Source organism: Helianthus annuus, chromosome 9, assembly GCF_002127325.2.
Source record: "Helianthus annuus cultivar XRQ/B chromosome 9, HanXRQr2.0-SUNRISE, whole genome shotgun sequence".
NCBI lineage: Eukaryota > Viridiplantae > Streptophyta > Magnoliopsida > Asterales > Asteraceae > Helianthus > Helianthus annuus.
Window position 1 is genome coordinate 141,851,963 of NC_035441.2, and position 16,208 is coordinate 141,868,170.

Below are 16,208 nucleotides of genomic sequence, written 5' to 3' on the forward strand. Positions count from 1 at the left end.
GTAAATTCTTCCCAGTTACTATCCGCCCATCCCCATCTATCTTTACCTGTGAGAGTTTTTATGTTATATAACTCTTTTAACAATCCCGTCCATTGAGACCATTCAACATCAGAGCATGGCGGTCTCAAACAATCGATGTTCCACTGTACTTCGTTCCGAACACATATGGCAAGTTCTGAAACCCTAGCCTGTTTGTTTTTTGCGATTTTATACAATTCTTGGAATTGTTTTATAAACGGTTTTTCTCTAGCCCATCTATCCAGCCAAAATTTAGTCTCTGCTCCATCTCCCAGTTTCACCATTAGTCGATCTTGAATACTTATTTCTCTGCTTTCCAGTTCTCTGTATGATGCTACTATGTCTTTCCACGTACCACTGATTCTATTGTTTACAGGAAAGTATTTTTTACTTCTTGATTTTGCATGGATAGCCCTTATGACCCTTGCCCACAGTTCTGTCGGATTCGTCTTGTATTTCCATCCCCATTTCGTTAGCAACGCTAGATTAGCAATGCTCATATCCCCAATACCAAAGCCTCCAACTTTTCTTGGTTTTGTCATTTTATTCCACGCTATCCATCTGATTTTGTTCTTTCCGTCTTTCTTTCCCCAGACAAAATCTCTGCGGATGCCCTCTAGCCTTTGTAATACTTTCTTTGGTGCTCGAAACATTGACAAATAGTAATTTGGCAAAGCTCCCATCACTGCTTTCACAAGGACCAATCTTCCGGCGAAAGATAGACATTTAGCTTTCCAAGCCGAAAGTTTGCTATTAAACTTATCCACAACTGGTTTCCAGAATTTAACTCGTTTCATGTTTGCTCCGATAGTTAATCCGAGGAACCGGAAAGGTAGTTCTCCTTTGCTACAATTCAACTTGGCTGCCATACTATCAATTTCCTCCTCTTCAATACCCACTCCAAATAGCTTGGATTTGTTTAAGTTTACTTTTAAGCCCGAGACTAGATAAAAGCATCTTAGTATTCTTTTTAAATTTAGTATATTTGATTCGGACCACTCCCCCATGAAAATAACATCGTCCGCGTAACATAAGTGTGATATACACGGGCCTTCGTTTGGTAACTCTACTCCTTTAAACACCCCCCTTTCTCCCGCCCTCTTCATTATGACATTTAACGCTTCCATAGCTAGGATAAATAGGAAAGGGGATAGGGGATCACCTTGTCTTAAGCCTCTCTCTAGTTTGAACTCTGAGGTTGGGGATCCGTTCACCAATACTGAAGCCCAGCTTGATTTCAGACATGCTCCGATCCATTTTCTCCACAAGAATGGGAATTTCATTGCTTTTAGATTCGCCAAGAGAAATTTCCAGTTTATTGAATCGTATGCTTTCTCAAAGTCTACTTTGAAAACGAATATTTTCTGCTTACTCTTCTTTGCCCAAGATATAACCTCACTTGCAATCACCGGGCCATCAAAAATAGACCTTCCTTCCACGAAAGCAGTTTGAACCGGGCCGACTACAGAACTAGTGACCTTTTTAACTCCAGTTGCTAGAATCTTAGCAATCACTTTGTATAGTACTCCAATCAGAGAAATTGGCCGATATTCGCTAACGTCTTTGGGATCTCTCGTCTTTGGGATTAGAGCTACAAAGGACGAATTACAGCCCCTTTCGATACGTGCCTTCTCATGAAATTCCTTTAGTGCTCCCATGAAGTGTTTCTCCAGTTGATCCCAGTATTTTTTAATGAATTTGAACGAAAAACCATCAGGTCCGGGAGCTTTGTCATTGCCGCACGCCCAAACCGTTTTTTTAATCTCTTCTCTTGAGAACTCAGTAACCAGCTTATTTATTTGATCATTTGTGATATGTGCGAAACCTCTACCATCCAGCGTCGGTCTTCTAATTATAGGTTCTATGAATCTTGCCTTGAAACTTTCTACAATGGATTCCTTAATCAGCTTTGGGTCCGTCTCCATGGCCCCATTTACTTTTACTGCGTTTATTCTGTTCCTCGCTTTTCGACAGCTTATTATTCCGTGGAAAAATTTTGTGTTCTCATCCCCTAGTTTCGCCCATCTGAACTTAGCCTTTTGCTTTAAATCGTCCAGCCTTCTTTTTTCATGTTTCCTTATCTTCCATTTACTTGTTATTCTTTTCTCCTTTTCCTGCCTTGTAAGACTACAGGTTTCAGCCAATTTCTCAATGTCTTCTACTTCTTTCTTGTACTCCTGTAACTCTTTTTCCTCTGTTGATTTTGATTTTTTCCTCCACTGTTTTATATCGCCTTTGAGTCTCTTAAAAAGGCCTGCCACATCCTTTAACGAAGTTGTCCCGGTACCATTTACCCCCAAAACTTTTCCTACCACTTCATCGAGTCCCTGTATTTCCAGCCAGCTGTTATAGAATCGGAAAGGTATTGGCCCAAAGTCCGGCGAGTGGCATATCAACGACAGTGGGCTGTGATCGGACAAATTCCTCGCTAGAGCTTCGAATTTTGCCGTTGGCCAATTATTCAAAAACTCGTTGCAAACTAGGATCCTATCTATTTTGCTGAGACTTGATCCATCCTCCGGCATGTAGGTGAACTTATAACCCCCCATTTGATATTCGACTAACCCTGAGTCAGCTATAAACGAGTTGAATAACATTGCGCTATAGCTGTCAAATCTTGAAATCATTCTATCCCCTTCTTCTCTTACTTCGTTGAAATCTCCCAGCATGATCCATATTCCTTCTTTTTGTTCCTTAATGGTCTTCAAGTCTTCCCATAAACTTCTTCTACGCATTGTCACACAAGGAGCGTATACATTTACTATATTAATAATTATCTCCGTTCCAGCAATCTTCCCTGAAATTAGTAGATAGGACTCACTTTTTAACACACTGATCCTGGAAAACATAGATGGGTCCCATACCGAGACTAAGCCACCCGATCTACCCGAAGCGTCGACTGACTCCCATTCCATCTCTACTTGGCCCCAATATCTTCCCACTGTTACTCCGTCAATACTCGAGACTTGAGTTTCTTGCATACAAAGGAAGGAAGTTTTATTTTCTTTTACCAATTTGCTGATCCAATCTGGCTTTTCTATTCCCCCAGTCCCTCTGATGTTTATTGACAAGAAGTTCATGGTTCTCCGTTCGACTCCAATTCCTGTTGAATAGTCCTGATGACTTCTGATCGATGCCCTGAGATCCTTACTCCTATCTTTTTCTCGATACGTATCGTTTCTTCTGTTTCATCCTGTGTGTCGGCTGCCGGTACTTCATTTAAATCAAAAGTTCTATCAATTGGGTCAACCAGATCATCGTTAGACACCTGACTAATACCTATCCGTTCATCATCAGTCCTTAATCTCTTATGTTTCTTCGAATAAGTGTTGATATGAGTACATTTGGACACCCTCTTTCTCCTCTTTCCTGTGATCTTCCTTTTACTAGTGGCCCATATTAGTTCATTTAAGTTAAAAGGATCATAATCAGGCCCACTATCGTTACCAGGTCCTTCTTTATCTGTAACGCCTCGTATTTCCGTAAATTCATATTTTTAGGAAATACGTGCCGTTTCCCTATTTTTAGAATCTCACTCGAAGAACGGATCAAGAAACAACAAACCGAAGCATTTATTTTACGCGTTTTACGCAACCGACCGTATTTTTAGGTATTTTAAATACTAAAAATTATAATTTACGACATTACTGAGAGTTTGGGGTTCTTGATAACGGGTCTCGTAGGAATTACGGGCTACTTAAACACGAGATTAGGCTTGTGGGCCTTGGGCCCAAGCCCACCTAAACAAACTCTAACCTACATAGAAGTTGTGTAGAAAAGAGAACCCTAATTCTACCATTTTATACCAGCCGCTACTTTATCTATTCTTTCCTTCTCAATTCCTTGTCTACACTCTCTAAACCCTCATACAAGAAACACATACATCTTCTCTACCTTACCCTCTCTCTCAATCATATCCAAACTCAAACCAAATCATACTCACCTTTCCATTATACACACACTTTCACCCTCACAGTCACTCCTCCCCCTCTACAGAAGACTGGTTATGCCGGTGGTGAACAGAGACGGCGCCGCCGCTCACGACGGCGGTGGAACCATCTGCAACGACGGTGGTGCTAGCGGGTACGGACGGCGGAGCGGAGGTGTGGTCATGGTTGTGGTGAATCGGAGACTCGGTCCGACGAGCTGAACCGATGGTGGTGACGACGGTGGCTTCATCGCCGCCGTCTGCGGCGGTGGACGACGGGGACAGAGGTGGTGGTTCACGGCTCGGGTTCGTCAAGCCCGATACAACTCAAGTCCAGTCTCGTTCAGCCAGTTCAGTCGCATTTCAGTCGGTCCAATTTCAGTATACATCTCGTGTTATTACGGTTGTTGATATAAATTAATGATGCAAGGAATCTAGTAGGATTGCCTAGAAACACATTTAAACTTTGATACTTGTTGTATTGTAATTTATCTCCAAACTTGTTGTAATTTGTTTCCAATCTTTGTAAGAATCATTAATCAATGAAATGGAGCTTAATTACTTGAATACTTGTTGTATTTTATTTGTTTCAAACTTGTGGTATTTCTAGTTCAAGCAATGTAAAAAAATGAAATCATTTAATACTTGACACAAATTGCGTTATGAAGTCTCTTGCAATCTATTTCGTCTCACTCCGATGTTTCCGCCATCGGTTGGGGTGTGACAGATTGGTATCAGAGCCATAACTATAGGGAATTAGGTAGAATTGCCATGTTCGACCTAGTCTATAGTCTAAGTACCAAAACTTGACCATTCATGATTTTTGCTTAATATGAAATTCTCCCTATCTGCTTCTACCTCTTCGTTTTGTCTAAATATACAAGTGCCTTTTCTAAGGCATTATACGCAATAAATAGCTTGAAGACACTCATATTCCACAATCGAAATAACTCATCAAAATAGGGGTGATTCCCGCCTTTGGTGACGAATTTCAATCCGCCTTACATGTTATTTAGCACGAAATTTCACCATCAAGTCAGGAGTGATATCCATATCTTGATGGAAAATTTCCATTTCATATTCTAGTGGATCCTTATCGACGACTCGAGATTTTATCTTGTTCGTTCAATGAACCACATTTTGAGGGCGAAATTGTCAAGCTAGGATTGATATCCGCACCTTGATGACTGGTCCCACTCTTCGATTTTTCAATCTCGCCAAAGTTTCGTATCTTCCATCAAATCAGGGACATGTATTAACTGAAAGGGTAAAATACTGTTAATCGCTTGGCGACGAGAGTATTATACCTGTTAGGCCAAAGCATGTCTCCCTAATTCGAAAGGACTTACGATTCACTTTGGAATAGTCGAAGTTTCTCAACCCGAAACGCTCCAATACTTACCAAGTCTCTCTTTTACGTTATCTTAATTTCTATACAATTTAATACCTCTTATGACGTAAAAAAAAATCAATGTTATACTAGAACCAATTTGATGCACAACACACTTCGCAATTCCAAAGTTCAAAATTTATTTCACAACAATTCGATACATGCATACTAATACGTTATACTTGGTTCGGGATTACTGGATTATTCTATTGTGAGGAACTTGTCCTTGAAACCACACCTTAACATGTATAACGCTTGTGTAGCGTTATAGGAGTAGCGCCCGCCCCGATTCTTAGGGTCATGTTAAGTAAACAACATTACACCCTCTTTGTTGCGACGATGTTGGGTAGTCACAATTGCGGTACACGATGGTTTGATCCGTAAACTTTGATCAGGCCACACCTTAACATGTATAGCGCTTGTGTAGCGTTATAGGAGTAGCGCCCGCCCCTAGGGCTGTAAACGAACCGAACGTTCAGCGAACAGTTCGTGAACCGTTCGGCGGGAAGTTCGTTTATGTTCGTTCGTTTAATAAACGAACGAACATGAACAAGAAATTTCGTTCGATTAGTTAAATGAACGAACATGAACAGAGGTCTCGTTCGTTCGATTGTGTTCGTGAACGTTCGGTAAGATGTTCGTGAACGTGTTCGTGAACATTCGTTGATTTGCGTTCGTTTATGTTTGTGTTTTAATTGAAGACCTTTGTACTTCTTATATTTTATTTGTACTTTTTATATTATTAAACTTTTATTTATTTTATTTCCATAACAATTAAACTAGGAAACCCACTTTCACCTTGTTTATGCATCATTTCCCTTTCATATCTCATTATTTACATCCACAAATACGATCGACCTCCGTTCCACAATAAGGGATTCAAGTTCGAGTGCTACTCTCTGGGCCATCTATCTTTATCCTTCGCCGAGTTCGTCAAATTTATTTGTGTTCGTTTGTGTTCGTGAACCGTTCGCGAACGCACTCATTTCCTTAATGAACGAACACGAACATAAAATCTCGTTCGGTAAGTGTTCATGAACCGTTCGTGAACACATTTATTTCCTTAACGAACGAACACGAACAAGGCCTTGTTCGTGTTCGTTTGGTTCGTTTACAGCCCTACCCGCCCCGATTCTTAGGGTCATGTTAATTAAACAACATTACACCCTCTTCGTTGCGACGAAGTTGGGTAGTCAACATTGCGGTACACGATGGTTTGACCTGTTTCTCACATACCAGTAATACGTTAATCTTGATAACTAAGTATGTCATGTGGATTGTTTAAAGTTTTTATGCTAGTACCTATATCCTCAGAATGGAAGATTTATCATCAAGTTAGGAATGGATTCCTTATCTTGACGATTACCTCCACATTTTTCCTTTTATAACGACTTCACCAACGAGCTATGGGTGAATACCCTATCTCGGTGATCGTTACCAAAACTTTTGGAAAATCTATCATGCTCAAACTCGTTATTTATACAATTGATACTATATACAAAATTGATATACACTCATATCCGTATTCATACTCATACTTATACTCATACGCTATACTCTCATATACTACACACTTAAATCTATATACGCTACCCTACACATATATTCTTACTCATCATACATTAATGTGCCCTGACCCGTGCACTACTAATACAAACTATGCTGATCATGCACATACCAAAATAATCGCGGATGCATACGGGATTATCTTGTTAAGTGCATGAGAACCATAGTAGGTTCTATTGTCTATCATAACTCATAACAGGGAACGTAACATGACACCGAATAGCGAAACGGACTTAACATGGTATAAACATGGTGGATACGCCGCTGGTACTTCCTATATATAAGTGTTCCTATCATGTTACCAAATTTTCGTGAAAACGTGCCATGAGAAATTCGGTGTTTCCTTAGACCCTCATCGAATACAAACTTTGATTAATCACAACCTATTTCTCGGTTATACCCAGACATACTTCGAGGCGACACTTCCTCTAAAACTCTCTCTTGAATAAATTTCGGGACGAAATTTCCTAAAGTAGGGGAGACTGTAACGCCTCGTATTTCCGTAAATTCATATTTTTAGGAAATACGTGCCGTTTCCCTATTTTTAGAATCTCACTCGAAGAACGGATCAAGAAACAACAAACCGAAGCATTTATTTTACGCGTTTTACGCAACCGACCGTATTTTTAGGTATTTTAAATACTAAAAATTATAATTTACGACATTACTGAGAGTTTGGGGTTCTTGATAACGGGTCTCGTAGGAATTACGGGCTACTTAAACACGAGATTAGGCTTGTGGGCCTTGGGCCCAAGCCCACCTAAACAAACTCTAACCTACATAGAAGTTGTGTAGAAAAGAGAACCCTAATTCTACCATTTTATACCAGCCGCTACTTTATCTATTCTTTCCTTCTCAATTCCTTGTCTACACTCTCTAAACCCTCACACAAGAAACACATACATCTTCTCTACCTTACCCTCTCTCTCAGTCATATCCAAACTCAAACCAAATCATACTCACCTTTCCATTATACACACACTTTCACCCTCACGGTCACTCCTCCCCCTCTACAGAAGACTGGTTATGCCGGTGGTGAACAGAGACGGCGCCGCCGCTCACGGCGGCGGTGGAACCATCTGCAACGACGGTGGTGCTAGCGGGTACGGACGGCGGAGCGGAGGTGTGGTCATGGTTGTGGTGAATCGGAGACTCGGTCCGACGAGCTGAACCGATGGTGGTGACGACGGTGGCTTCATCGCCGCCGTCTGCGGCGGTGGACGACGGGGACAGAGGTGGTGGTTCACGGCTCGGGTTCGTCAAGCCCGATACAACTCAAGTCCAGTCTCGTTCAGCCGGTTCAGTCGCATTTTAGTCGGTCCAATTTCAGTTTACATCTCGTGTTATTACGGTTGTTGATATAAATTAATGATGCAAGGAATCTAGTAGGATTGCCTAGAAACACATTTAAACTTTGATACTTGTTGTATTGTAATTTATCTCCAAACTTGTTGTAATTTGTTTCCAATCTTTGTAAGAATCATTAATCAATGAAATGGAGCTTAATTACTTGAATACTTGTTGTATTTTATTTGTTTCAAACTTGTGGTATTTCTAGTTCAAGCAATGTAAAAAAATGAAATCATTAAATACTTGACACAAATTGCGTTATGAAGTCTCTTGCAATCTATTTCGTCTCACTCCGATGTTTCCGCCATCGGTTGGGGTGTGACATTATCATTCTGACTTAATTTCTTATTTGGTCCAGTTCCCCCTTTATCTTTTACCGGCCCAGTATTCGTAGGCCCATTTTGTCTCCCACTTCCAGCCTGGAAATTTACTTCCCATTCTTCGCTTTCTAAAACATAATTATTGTTATTATCAATTGTATTCCTAGGACTTTGAGAATCTTCTACTTCTTCGGTTCTGATGCAATCGGCAAAGATCTCTCTCCAATTCCCACCGAAATTATTACCTTCATTTAATGTTACACCCTCCTCGATGGACGGTTGGTCTTCGGCTCCTGGTTGGTTCCCTGACTTTTCGTTTTCTTCCTCCTGTCCTTCCTCGTCGCCACCGTCTTCCATCGTGTTCTCTGTGTCTCCGTTTTCCGGCGTGTGACTTCCGTTGTTGTTCACCGGACTGTTCTCCTCCCCCAAATTGCCTGTTTCTTCCCCTACCTCACTGTTCTCCTTACTTGTTTTTTCATACCCGTTTTCTTCCATGGATACTTCGGGTATGTTGACAAACACTGATTCATCTTTAACATTCCCTAAAAAATTGAAATGGTTCATGTGTTGCTCTTGGTTATGTGAAAACCAACCATTTACCATTCCATCTTGTTTATTGTCATGGATAACTAGTTGTGTTTTTTCATGAGTTCATTAAGGGAGTGGTTCTAAATCGTCATCAGTGGTACGTGAGATACAAGCACCTTCGTTGCATAGCTTTACTTTAATCGTTGAGTTGAGGAACTTCCGGATATGTAAACTTCAAAGATTTGGTACGCCACATTCTCATACCACCAAACTATGTACACGTCGCAACAACACCCGAAATAAAGGCTTCACTTTGGCTTATTGACTAAATAATGGATGCTCATTAATGTTGACCCTAGTGGACCATTTTGCATCAAACCGTCCTTTGGGTAGGTCCATGTTGTCCATTAATTAATTTGCAAGTTTACAATAACTAGCTCCCCTCCCCTACCATATCGGTTTCATGGACACCGTTGAAATTCTTGGCTTCCATCTACCACATCATCAAGCCCACCGATGAGGACTTCCAACTTGATCAACTGACCTCCTCTGGTACCTGGCTTGAGTGGAGCACATAATTACTTTTGTCGCTTGATGTAACCTTGACCCTAGTCTCGAGAATAAATATCTATGCTATATAGCTTTACTGTCGTCGTCTTCTTTGAGCAAATATTTCACATGACACATTACTTTCGTTGCTAGTCATATCGAATGGGCACCAATTTTGATCTTCTCTCCCACCAGGCCACCACCATTGCCGCCTAGTCGCCTACCCATCAATTTTTGGGATAGTGACTATAACTTGCTTGAAGCTTGAACCTACTTGTCACAAGGTCATTCTTAAAGGCCTGCACTAGTTGTCTGAAGGCCATCCATTTCGTCCGGCATATATAGAGATATGATTCATTGGTTTAGTCATGTTATTGAAGATAAAAATTCGATTTTTTCTAGCTTCCTAGTGTTTAGAATGATTCTATTTGATCTCCAAGCAATAAAAGATCATGTATTTACACTTGAAGCAAGGTTTCATTCTCTAACTGGTGCCCTTAAAGAACTTTACCTCTTTGTCAGTGATGCAAAGTTTTTGGATATGTGATGACCAACAAACAAACACAGTGAAGGTAGTGGAAATGAGTAAACAAAATGGGGAGGTAATTATATTTTACCTAATTTTATTAGCTGCTCTAAACATGCAATATATTCTTTCTATATGAATATATAAAATGTATAATTATCATTTATGATACACTGAATATCTCCAGCAAATTCCCATGTCTATGATGCATTAGTTGAAGGCTCATGACAGAATCATGGCCTTTGATCTTCCTCACAATGTCACGTACTGGAAACTTCTATGATGAACTTTTAAAAGAACCAACCAAAACTTTAACTTTTGTAAGTTTAGTATGTTGATGTTAGTTTCCTGCTACGATCCTTTACTTGCATTTATGTGTTGTTTATCTATTTAGTTTTGGGATCATGAATCCTTATTTGGCATCCTTGCTTACTTATTACATCAATTATATTGTTATTACTATTATTAGGTAATTCAGCTTTATACTTACCTTCCCTTCCTGTCCTATCTCAAACTGATACAAAGAAGATTTCCACGGTATCCATATTTTTTTGAGACTATGCTTGCAAATTGAATGTGAGCACCGACTATAATTATTATGACCAGGTACATCTAACTTTTAAATTGTATAAAACTTTTGACATATTTGATTTGTATTTCCGAAATTGCAGTTGGTGAAAGTGCCACACTCTTCAGGCCTAAACTGATAGTTACTGGTGCAAGTGCTTATGCTCATTTATATGACTGACTATGCACGTATTCGCAAGGTATGTACTAGAGTGTAAATGGTTTTATGAGCATGGCTAAGTTTTATATGCACCCTAAGATTCATACTATCCACATGTTCAATAGGTTTGTGACAAACAAAAAGCTATTTTGTTAGTAGATACGACACACATTAGCGGTTGGTTTCATCCATCCCCATTTGACTATGAAGATGTTGTGACCACAACCAACAACAAGTCACTTCGAGGCCCACGAGGTACCATGATTTTCTTTAGGAAAGGAAGTCAACAAACAAGGCAGAGAGATACATTTGTTTAAATAATTGATTGATGATACAAATATTAAAACTTTGATCTTCTAGAGGTTTTCCATGATTATGAAGACAAGATCAACCAGGATGTTTTCCTGGACTTCAGGCGGCCCAGATTGTAGTTACATTGAAACAGGTAGCAACGTTTTCAAGAATTTACATACATAAAAGTTATTTACATTTTTAATATGAGTTCAAAATAATTCTTCCAAAGTATAATAAATCTTTGTTTGCCCTTATATATTTCTCTTATATGTGTTAAATATGGTTTTTAATATCGCGTTTTTAAGTATATGAATGTATAGCCACAACAACACAATGTAAGGCATATCAAGAGGAAGTTTGCAGAGGTATGATATGACTAAGCCGCATCTAATTTCCTGGAAAGTCTATGAACCTTTTGTGGTTTTTCTTCAAGTTTAAGCATCATCATAAGTCATTTACACATATATACATTTTTCAGACTCTTGTTAAGGCTATGGGGTATGGGATACGTCAGCACCACCTAGGATTCACGTCAGCCAGGGGGCTTTATAACGCCCTCCTTTAACTTGCAGGGTGTGGGATAAAGCCCCGTCATCATTACCTAATTATTATTTTTATTTAAATTTAAAAATTATTTAATTTTGAAATATTAATTTAAATATTTCAAAATAAAAAATAAAAAACAAAGTCATAATTTAAATAAAAAACATACAATGTCATAATTAAATAAAAAAAATACAAAGTCACTCGTCATCTTCGCCGTCTCCTCCTTGTTAATGATAAATCGGATGCCATTTTTTAGTTGTGATTGGTGTGTGTTTTAGTTGTGATTGGTGTGTGTTTTAGTTTGGGATAGGTTTGTATTTATATTTGAATAAAAAAACTTTTTTTTAAAGTGAACGTTGGCAACGGATATGTTAACCAACTACCTCGATCGTCCCAATTTCAAAACGTTACCATGGTGGCGAGCTACCTATAGCGCCCCTCCTTAAACCTCATGGTGTGGGGTGGCGCCACCACCCAGACACCATTGATGCTGAATAGGCAAAGAGTGGGGCCCCACACGACCACACCCTCCTGCCTAAGAGTGGATATGGGATTGGGGACACAGAAAACCACTTAGTTTTGGTCAAATTGAAATATAAGGTAAACCATATTCGGAATTTCATTTGGCCAATAATTCTCAAAAATATAAAATTACAAGCCATTTACATATATGTTTTTAACCAGGGAAATGATGGTTCAAGCCTCAAGGGTTGAAAAGATGTTGGAAGCCCTTCACATTGCATCAAGGGTGAAGCCCAAGGTATACTTTCAATCTTGAGTAAACTGCCGGTCACTTTTGCCATTTTAGTCCAAAACTCAAACTTTTTGCATCTGGGTCCCTGTGGTTTCAGTTTTATTGCCATTTTGGTCCAAAAATGAAATCAGGTCATATTTGTTTTATAAAATCCTGCTATTTTGTCATTTTTCGCTGGGGCAAAATGATCATTTCCTTTTTATAAATAAATACCATATTTTATGATACAAATATGACCTGATTTGTCTCTGAGGAAAATGACAAAATTGCAGGAATTTATAAGTCAAATATGACCTGATTTCATTTTTCGACCAAAATGGCAATAAAACTGAAACCACAGGGACCCAGATGCAAAAGGTTTGAGTTTTGGACTAAAGTGGCAAAAGTAACCAATCCTCAGGGACCAAAATCGCAGTTTACTCTTCAATCTTTCATACCTTTGTATTTATCATCTTTATACGTATAGTGGAAGCAAATCAAAAGAGAAATAATCTTAAAGGAAATTTGATATATCATTGAGTGCTCAAACCATTACATCAGACCCTTCTTTATAGGTGACTCCAATTTTGTCGCAAAAATAAAATCTAAAATTGACTTCCTAAATACGAAATTGACTTCTTCCTATATAAAAACGCATTAATCTTTTATTTAAGTTATTCACACATCTTTGCCGGGTAAAGCAAAGATAAAAACTAAAATTGATTGGCTAAGTACAAAATTGACTTACATAGATGCATGAATTACTTAAATAAAAGACTAATGTATTTTTATATAGGAAAGGAAATAAAAAAAAACTATGAAAATTGGGGAAAATGTTCATATCGTAATTAGGGCTCTAGATGTTGGGTCCGCGGTTGGGTCATGATCTAGCCTGCCTAGACCTTTCCGTCCATTACTAATGGGTCATGTAACTCCAAACATAGGCCATGCTCCTTTTAAGTTGAACCCTTTTTCAAATATGAGTTTGCTAAATCTTGGATCAACTCCGTATCATTTATATAATGTGATACAATTTGTTCAGAATTATAATCATGGTGCTGGTTTTGTGAATCAGGGACAACGTTGAAGGACTTCATGGCTGCAGTGCAGTCTAGTGCCTTTCAATCGGAACTTAATTTCAGCGCTACGCCACAATTTGAGATACACAAACTAAGGAATCATACAAGCTATGTATGGATTTCGAAGGACTTGTTTATATTGTGATTTCATGTGTTTGTGGATATTTGTTTATTGTTTAATGGCATGATAATTGTTATGTAACTGAAACAGGTGTCATGAAGGTGGAGTTGATTACAAGGCTTGTGTATGAAGTCAATATGTATATGTAAATCCATAGATGATTTGTTATTACAGTCACTAATTTGTAGGTTGATTGAACACATCAGCACATGGTTAGTTGGTTACGAAACATAGAATATTGATTAGAATGTAGTTGAAAAAATGATTAAAGTATAAAGTTTTAGAATATTTACGTAAAATTTCTCGAATTGTTCAGTTGTTTTGTAAAATATACTAAAGTGATAATTAATCACATAAGTTTAGAATGTTTACGTAAAATTTCTCGATTTGTTCAGTTATTTTGTAAAATATACTAAAGTGATAATTAATAACATAATGGATAATTGTTTACAACGATCTAATTAAATGTTTGATATAGTTTTTTCAACGAAAAGATGTGGCCACGGTGTTGAGAACTTCACCTACAATCACCATCCAAATCTTTCTTGAAATTGTTTAAATTAAAAGTATTTTTTAAATACCCACATATCTTATCATAAAAAATAACACACATACAGAAATAACACACGAACAAAGTAAATAACACACATATAAATTAAAAGGTGTTTTTTTTTTTTTTTTTTTTTTTTTTTTTTTTTTTTTTAACATAGAGTTGAAATTATTGAGACAAATATATCAGTTGTAATGTAATTCAATAGAAAAGGTTTGGGGGCGTTAATTAGATTTTGCAAAAGTGGGAGGGTTTTCTTCAAAATAAATCCCTCTTTCTTTTGACCAACTCTGACCAGCAGCAATACCCCCATCATGTTTGCTTTGAAATCCGTTGCTTAAATCACACAATTCGCAGGTACAAGAAGCAATCATCATCAATCACCGATTCATCATATGCAGAAGACCTAAATCGAGAAAATCCGAATCAACATCGACACAAATGGCTCGAGCAGGTGGAATAACAAATGCAGTAAACGTAGGGATAGCAGTTCAAGCTGATTGGGAGAATCGAGAATTCATTTCTCACATCTCTCTCAACGTTCGTCAACTCTTTGACTTCCTCGTTCAATTCGGTATATCCTCACTTGTTTTCTGTTATTATATTCGTGTTTGTGATTTACACGACGAATTTGTATCGAAGATTTTAGGATTTGTGTTGTTTATATCTCTATATATTATTTAAATTGGCAATCGGATGATTTTATACTGAATTTTTCAACAATTCTATCTACTAACAAAATTGCAGATTGAAGATTATACTATTATAGAGATCTCCATAATTAGGTTAACATTTATAGAGATACTAGTCTGGGCCTTTATTTGAATTCTGATCACTATGTGAGTTTACATTAAGTGATCTAGTGATGTTTTTATTGTTGTAACAAGTTAAGTTAGGGTTTGGCTTCTTATATGACAATGACTCTGTAATGTGAAGCTTGTATAAAGTATATGCTATGCAGCAATATATCAGTAGATCTGACACTCTAAAGAGAATTTACAACTTAGGTTTTGAGTCATCTGTTTCGAATAATGATAATAAGAATTAAATGATAGGAAAAGGTTCAAATACGTAGTCTCCTAAAAATAGGAAGTTGTAGGAAGGGTATCAACCGCACTCTGATTGAACTCATTCTAGTGGCACTGGAACCGTCTCGTCTAACTATACGATCTTAGATTTTAGGTATTCGCTTTGTAGATTTTAGAATTTTTGTTTTGATCATTGTGTCTTTTCATTGGCATTGTGTTTTTTTTTTTAATTTTTTTTTCATCGTTGTGTATTTTTTTGTGATTCATTGTGTCTTTTTTCCTTGGCATTGACGCATTGTGTTATATTTTGCGATCCATTGTGTTATATTTTGCGATCCATTGTGTTATATTTTTTGCGATCCATTGTGTCTTTGTACCCTTCCTAGATTTAGAGACTTTGTAGGATAAATTTTACCCTTAAATGATATCATCATTTGGTATGTTTAGGGCACCAAACAGTTACGCATTTTATGGATTTGATGACAAATATTGTAGAATGGTTATCCTTTACGTACTTCGTGTCGTGTAGGTATGCTACAAGTTTAAGTTGAATTGCTTTCGTGTATTTACAAAAGATATTTTTCTCTTTCAGAGGCTACAACAAAGAGCAAACTGGCATCTCTGAATGAGAAACTTGATACGCTAGAGCGTCGTCTAGAATTGCTTGAAGTACAAGTTAGTACTGCTACAGCCAATCCGAATTTATTCAAGACTTGATCCTACTAGACTATGACATTGTAGAAAAAGAAAAGAAAAATCTAAGGCCTACGTACAAAAGCCTGTCTTTCATACTAAGAGCTGTTTAGCTTGTTCAAATTCCGTGTGATAAAAGATTGTTTGCCTACTTTTCATATATTTATATATGTAGTTTGTTTGTGCATTTTGTTATTGGAAGAGTTCCCTTCTCTTTGTTTACATATCACTTTATATATGTAGTTCGTTGTGCATTTTGTCA

The 16,208-nt window shown here is 37.8% G+C and overlaps 2 protein-coding genes and 1 long non-coding RNA gene across 7 annotated transcripts in view; all 3 read left to right on the forward strand.

The window, feature by feature from the left end:
- Window positions 1–9,601: 9,601 nt before the first annotated feature.
- On the forward strand, window positions 9,602–14,011 carry LOC110879001. Of its 4 annotated transcripts, none has more exons than XR_004867413.1 (6): window positions 9,602–10,942; window positions 11,028–11,157; window positions 11,263–12,342; window positions 12,427–12,502; window positions 13,551–13,666; window positions 13,766–14,011. It is a non-coding gene; the product is annotated as an uncharacterized LOC110879001 (long non-coding RNA). The 4 variants fall into 4 exon arrangements; XR_004867411.1 differs by having other exon boundaries at window positions 9,602–10,781; window positions 10,847–10,942; window positions 11,263–12,502; XR_004867412.1 differs by having other exon boundaries at window positions 9,602–10,751; window positions 10,847–10,942; window positions 11,263–12,502.
- Window positions 14,012–14,513: 502 nt separating this feature from the next.
- LOC110879003 (protein BRICK 1) lies at window positions 14,514–16,172 on the forward strand. The gene is made up of 2 exons (XM_022127407.2): window positions 14,514–14,799; window positions 15,846–16,172. Exons 1-2 carry the CDS (start codon window positions 14,667–14,669, stop codon window positions 15,968–15,970), a joined length of 258 nt encoding a protein of 85 aa, XP_021983099.1. The 5' UTR covers window positions 14,514–14,666; the 3' UTR covers window positions 15,971–16,172.
- The window catches only part of LOC110879004 (glycine-rich domain-containing protein 1), a 38,014-nt gene continuing 36,469 nt past the window's right edge, over window positions 14,664–16,208 (forward strand). For both annotated transcript variants that reach the window (XM_035977655.1, XM_035977654.1), the window contains exon 1: window positions 14,664–14,799. The gene's annotated coding sequence lies outside the window, so the exon portion shown is untranslated. The remainder of the gene's footprint in view (window positions 14,800–16,208) is intronic.

What these genes read in the sequence shown, in the direction of transcription:
- LOC110879003 (XM_022127407.2), top strand. Translation starts at nt 14,667, where the DNA reads ATGGCTCGAGCAGGTGGAATAACAAATGCAGTAAACGTAGGGATAGCA. An exon ending in TGACTTCCTCGTTCAATTCG is followed by an intron (nt 14,800 to 15,845) that starts GTATATCCTCAC and finishes TTTCTCTTTCAG; the next exon opens with AGGCTACAACAAAGAGCAAA.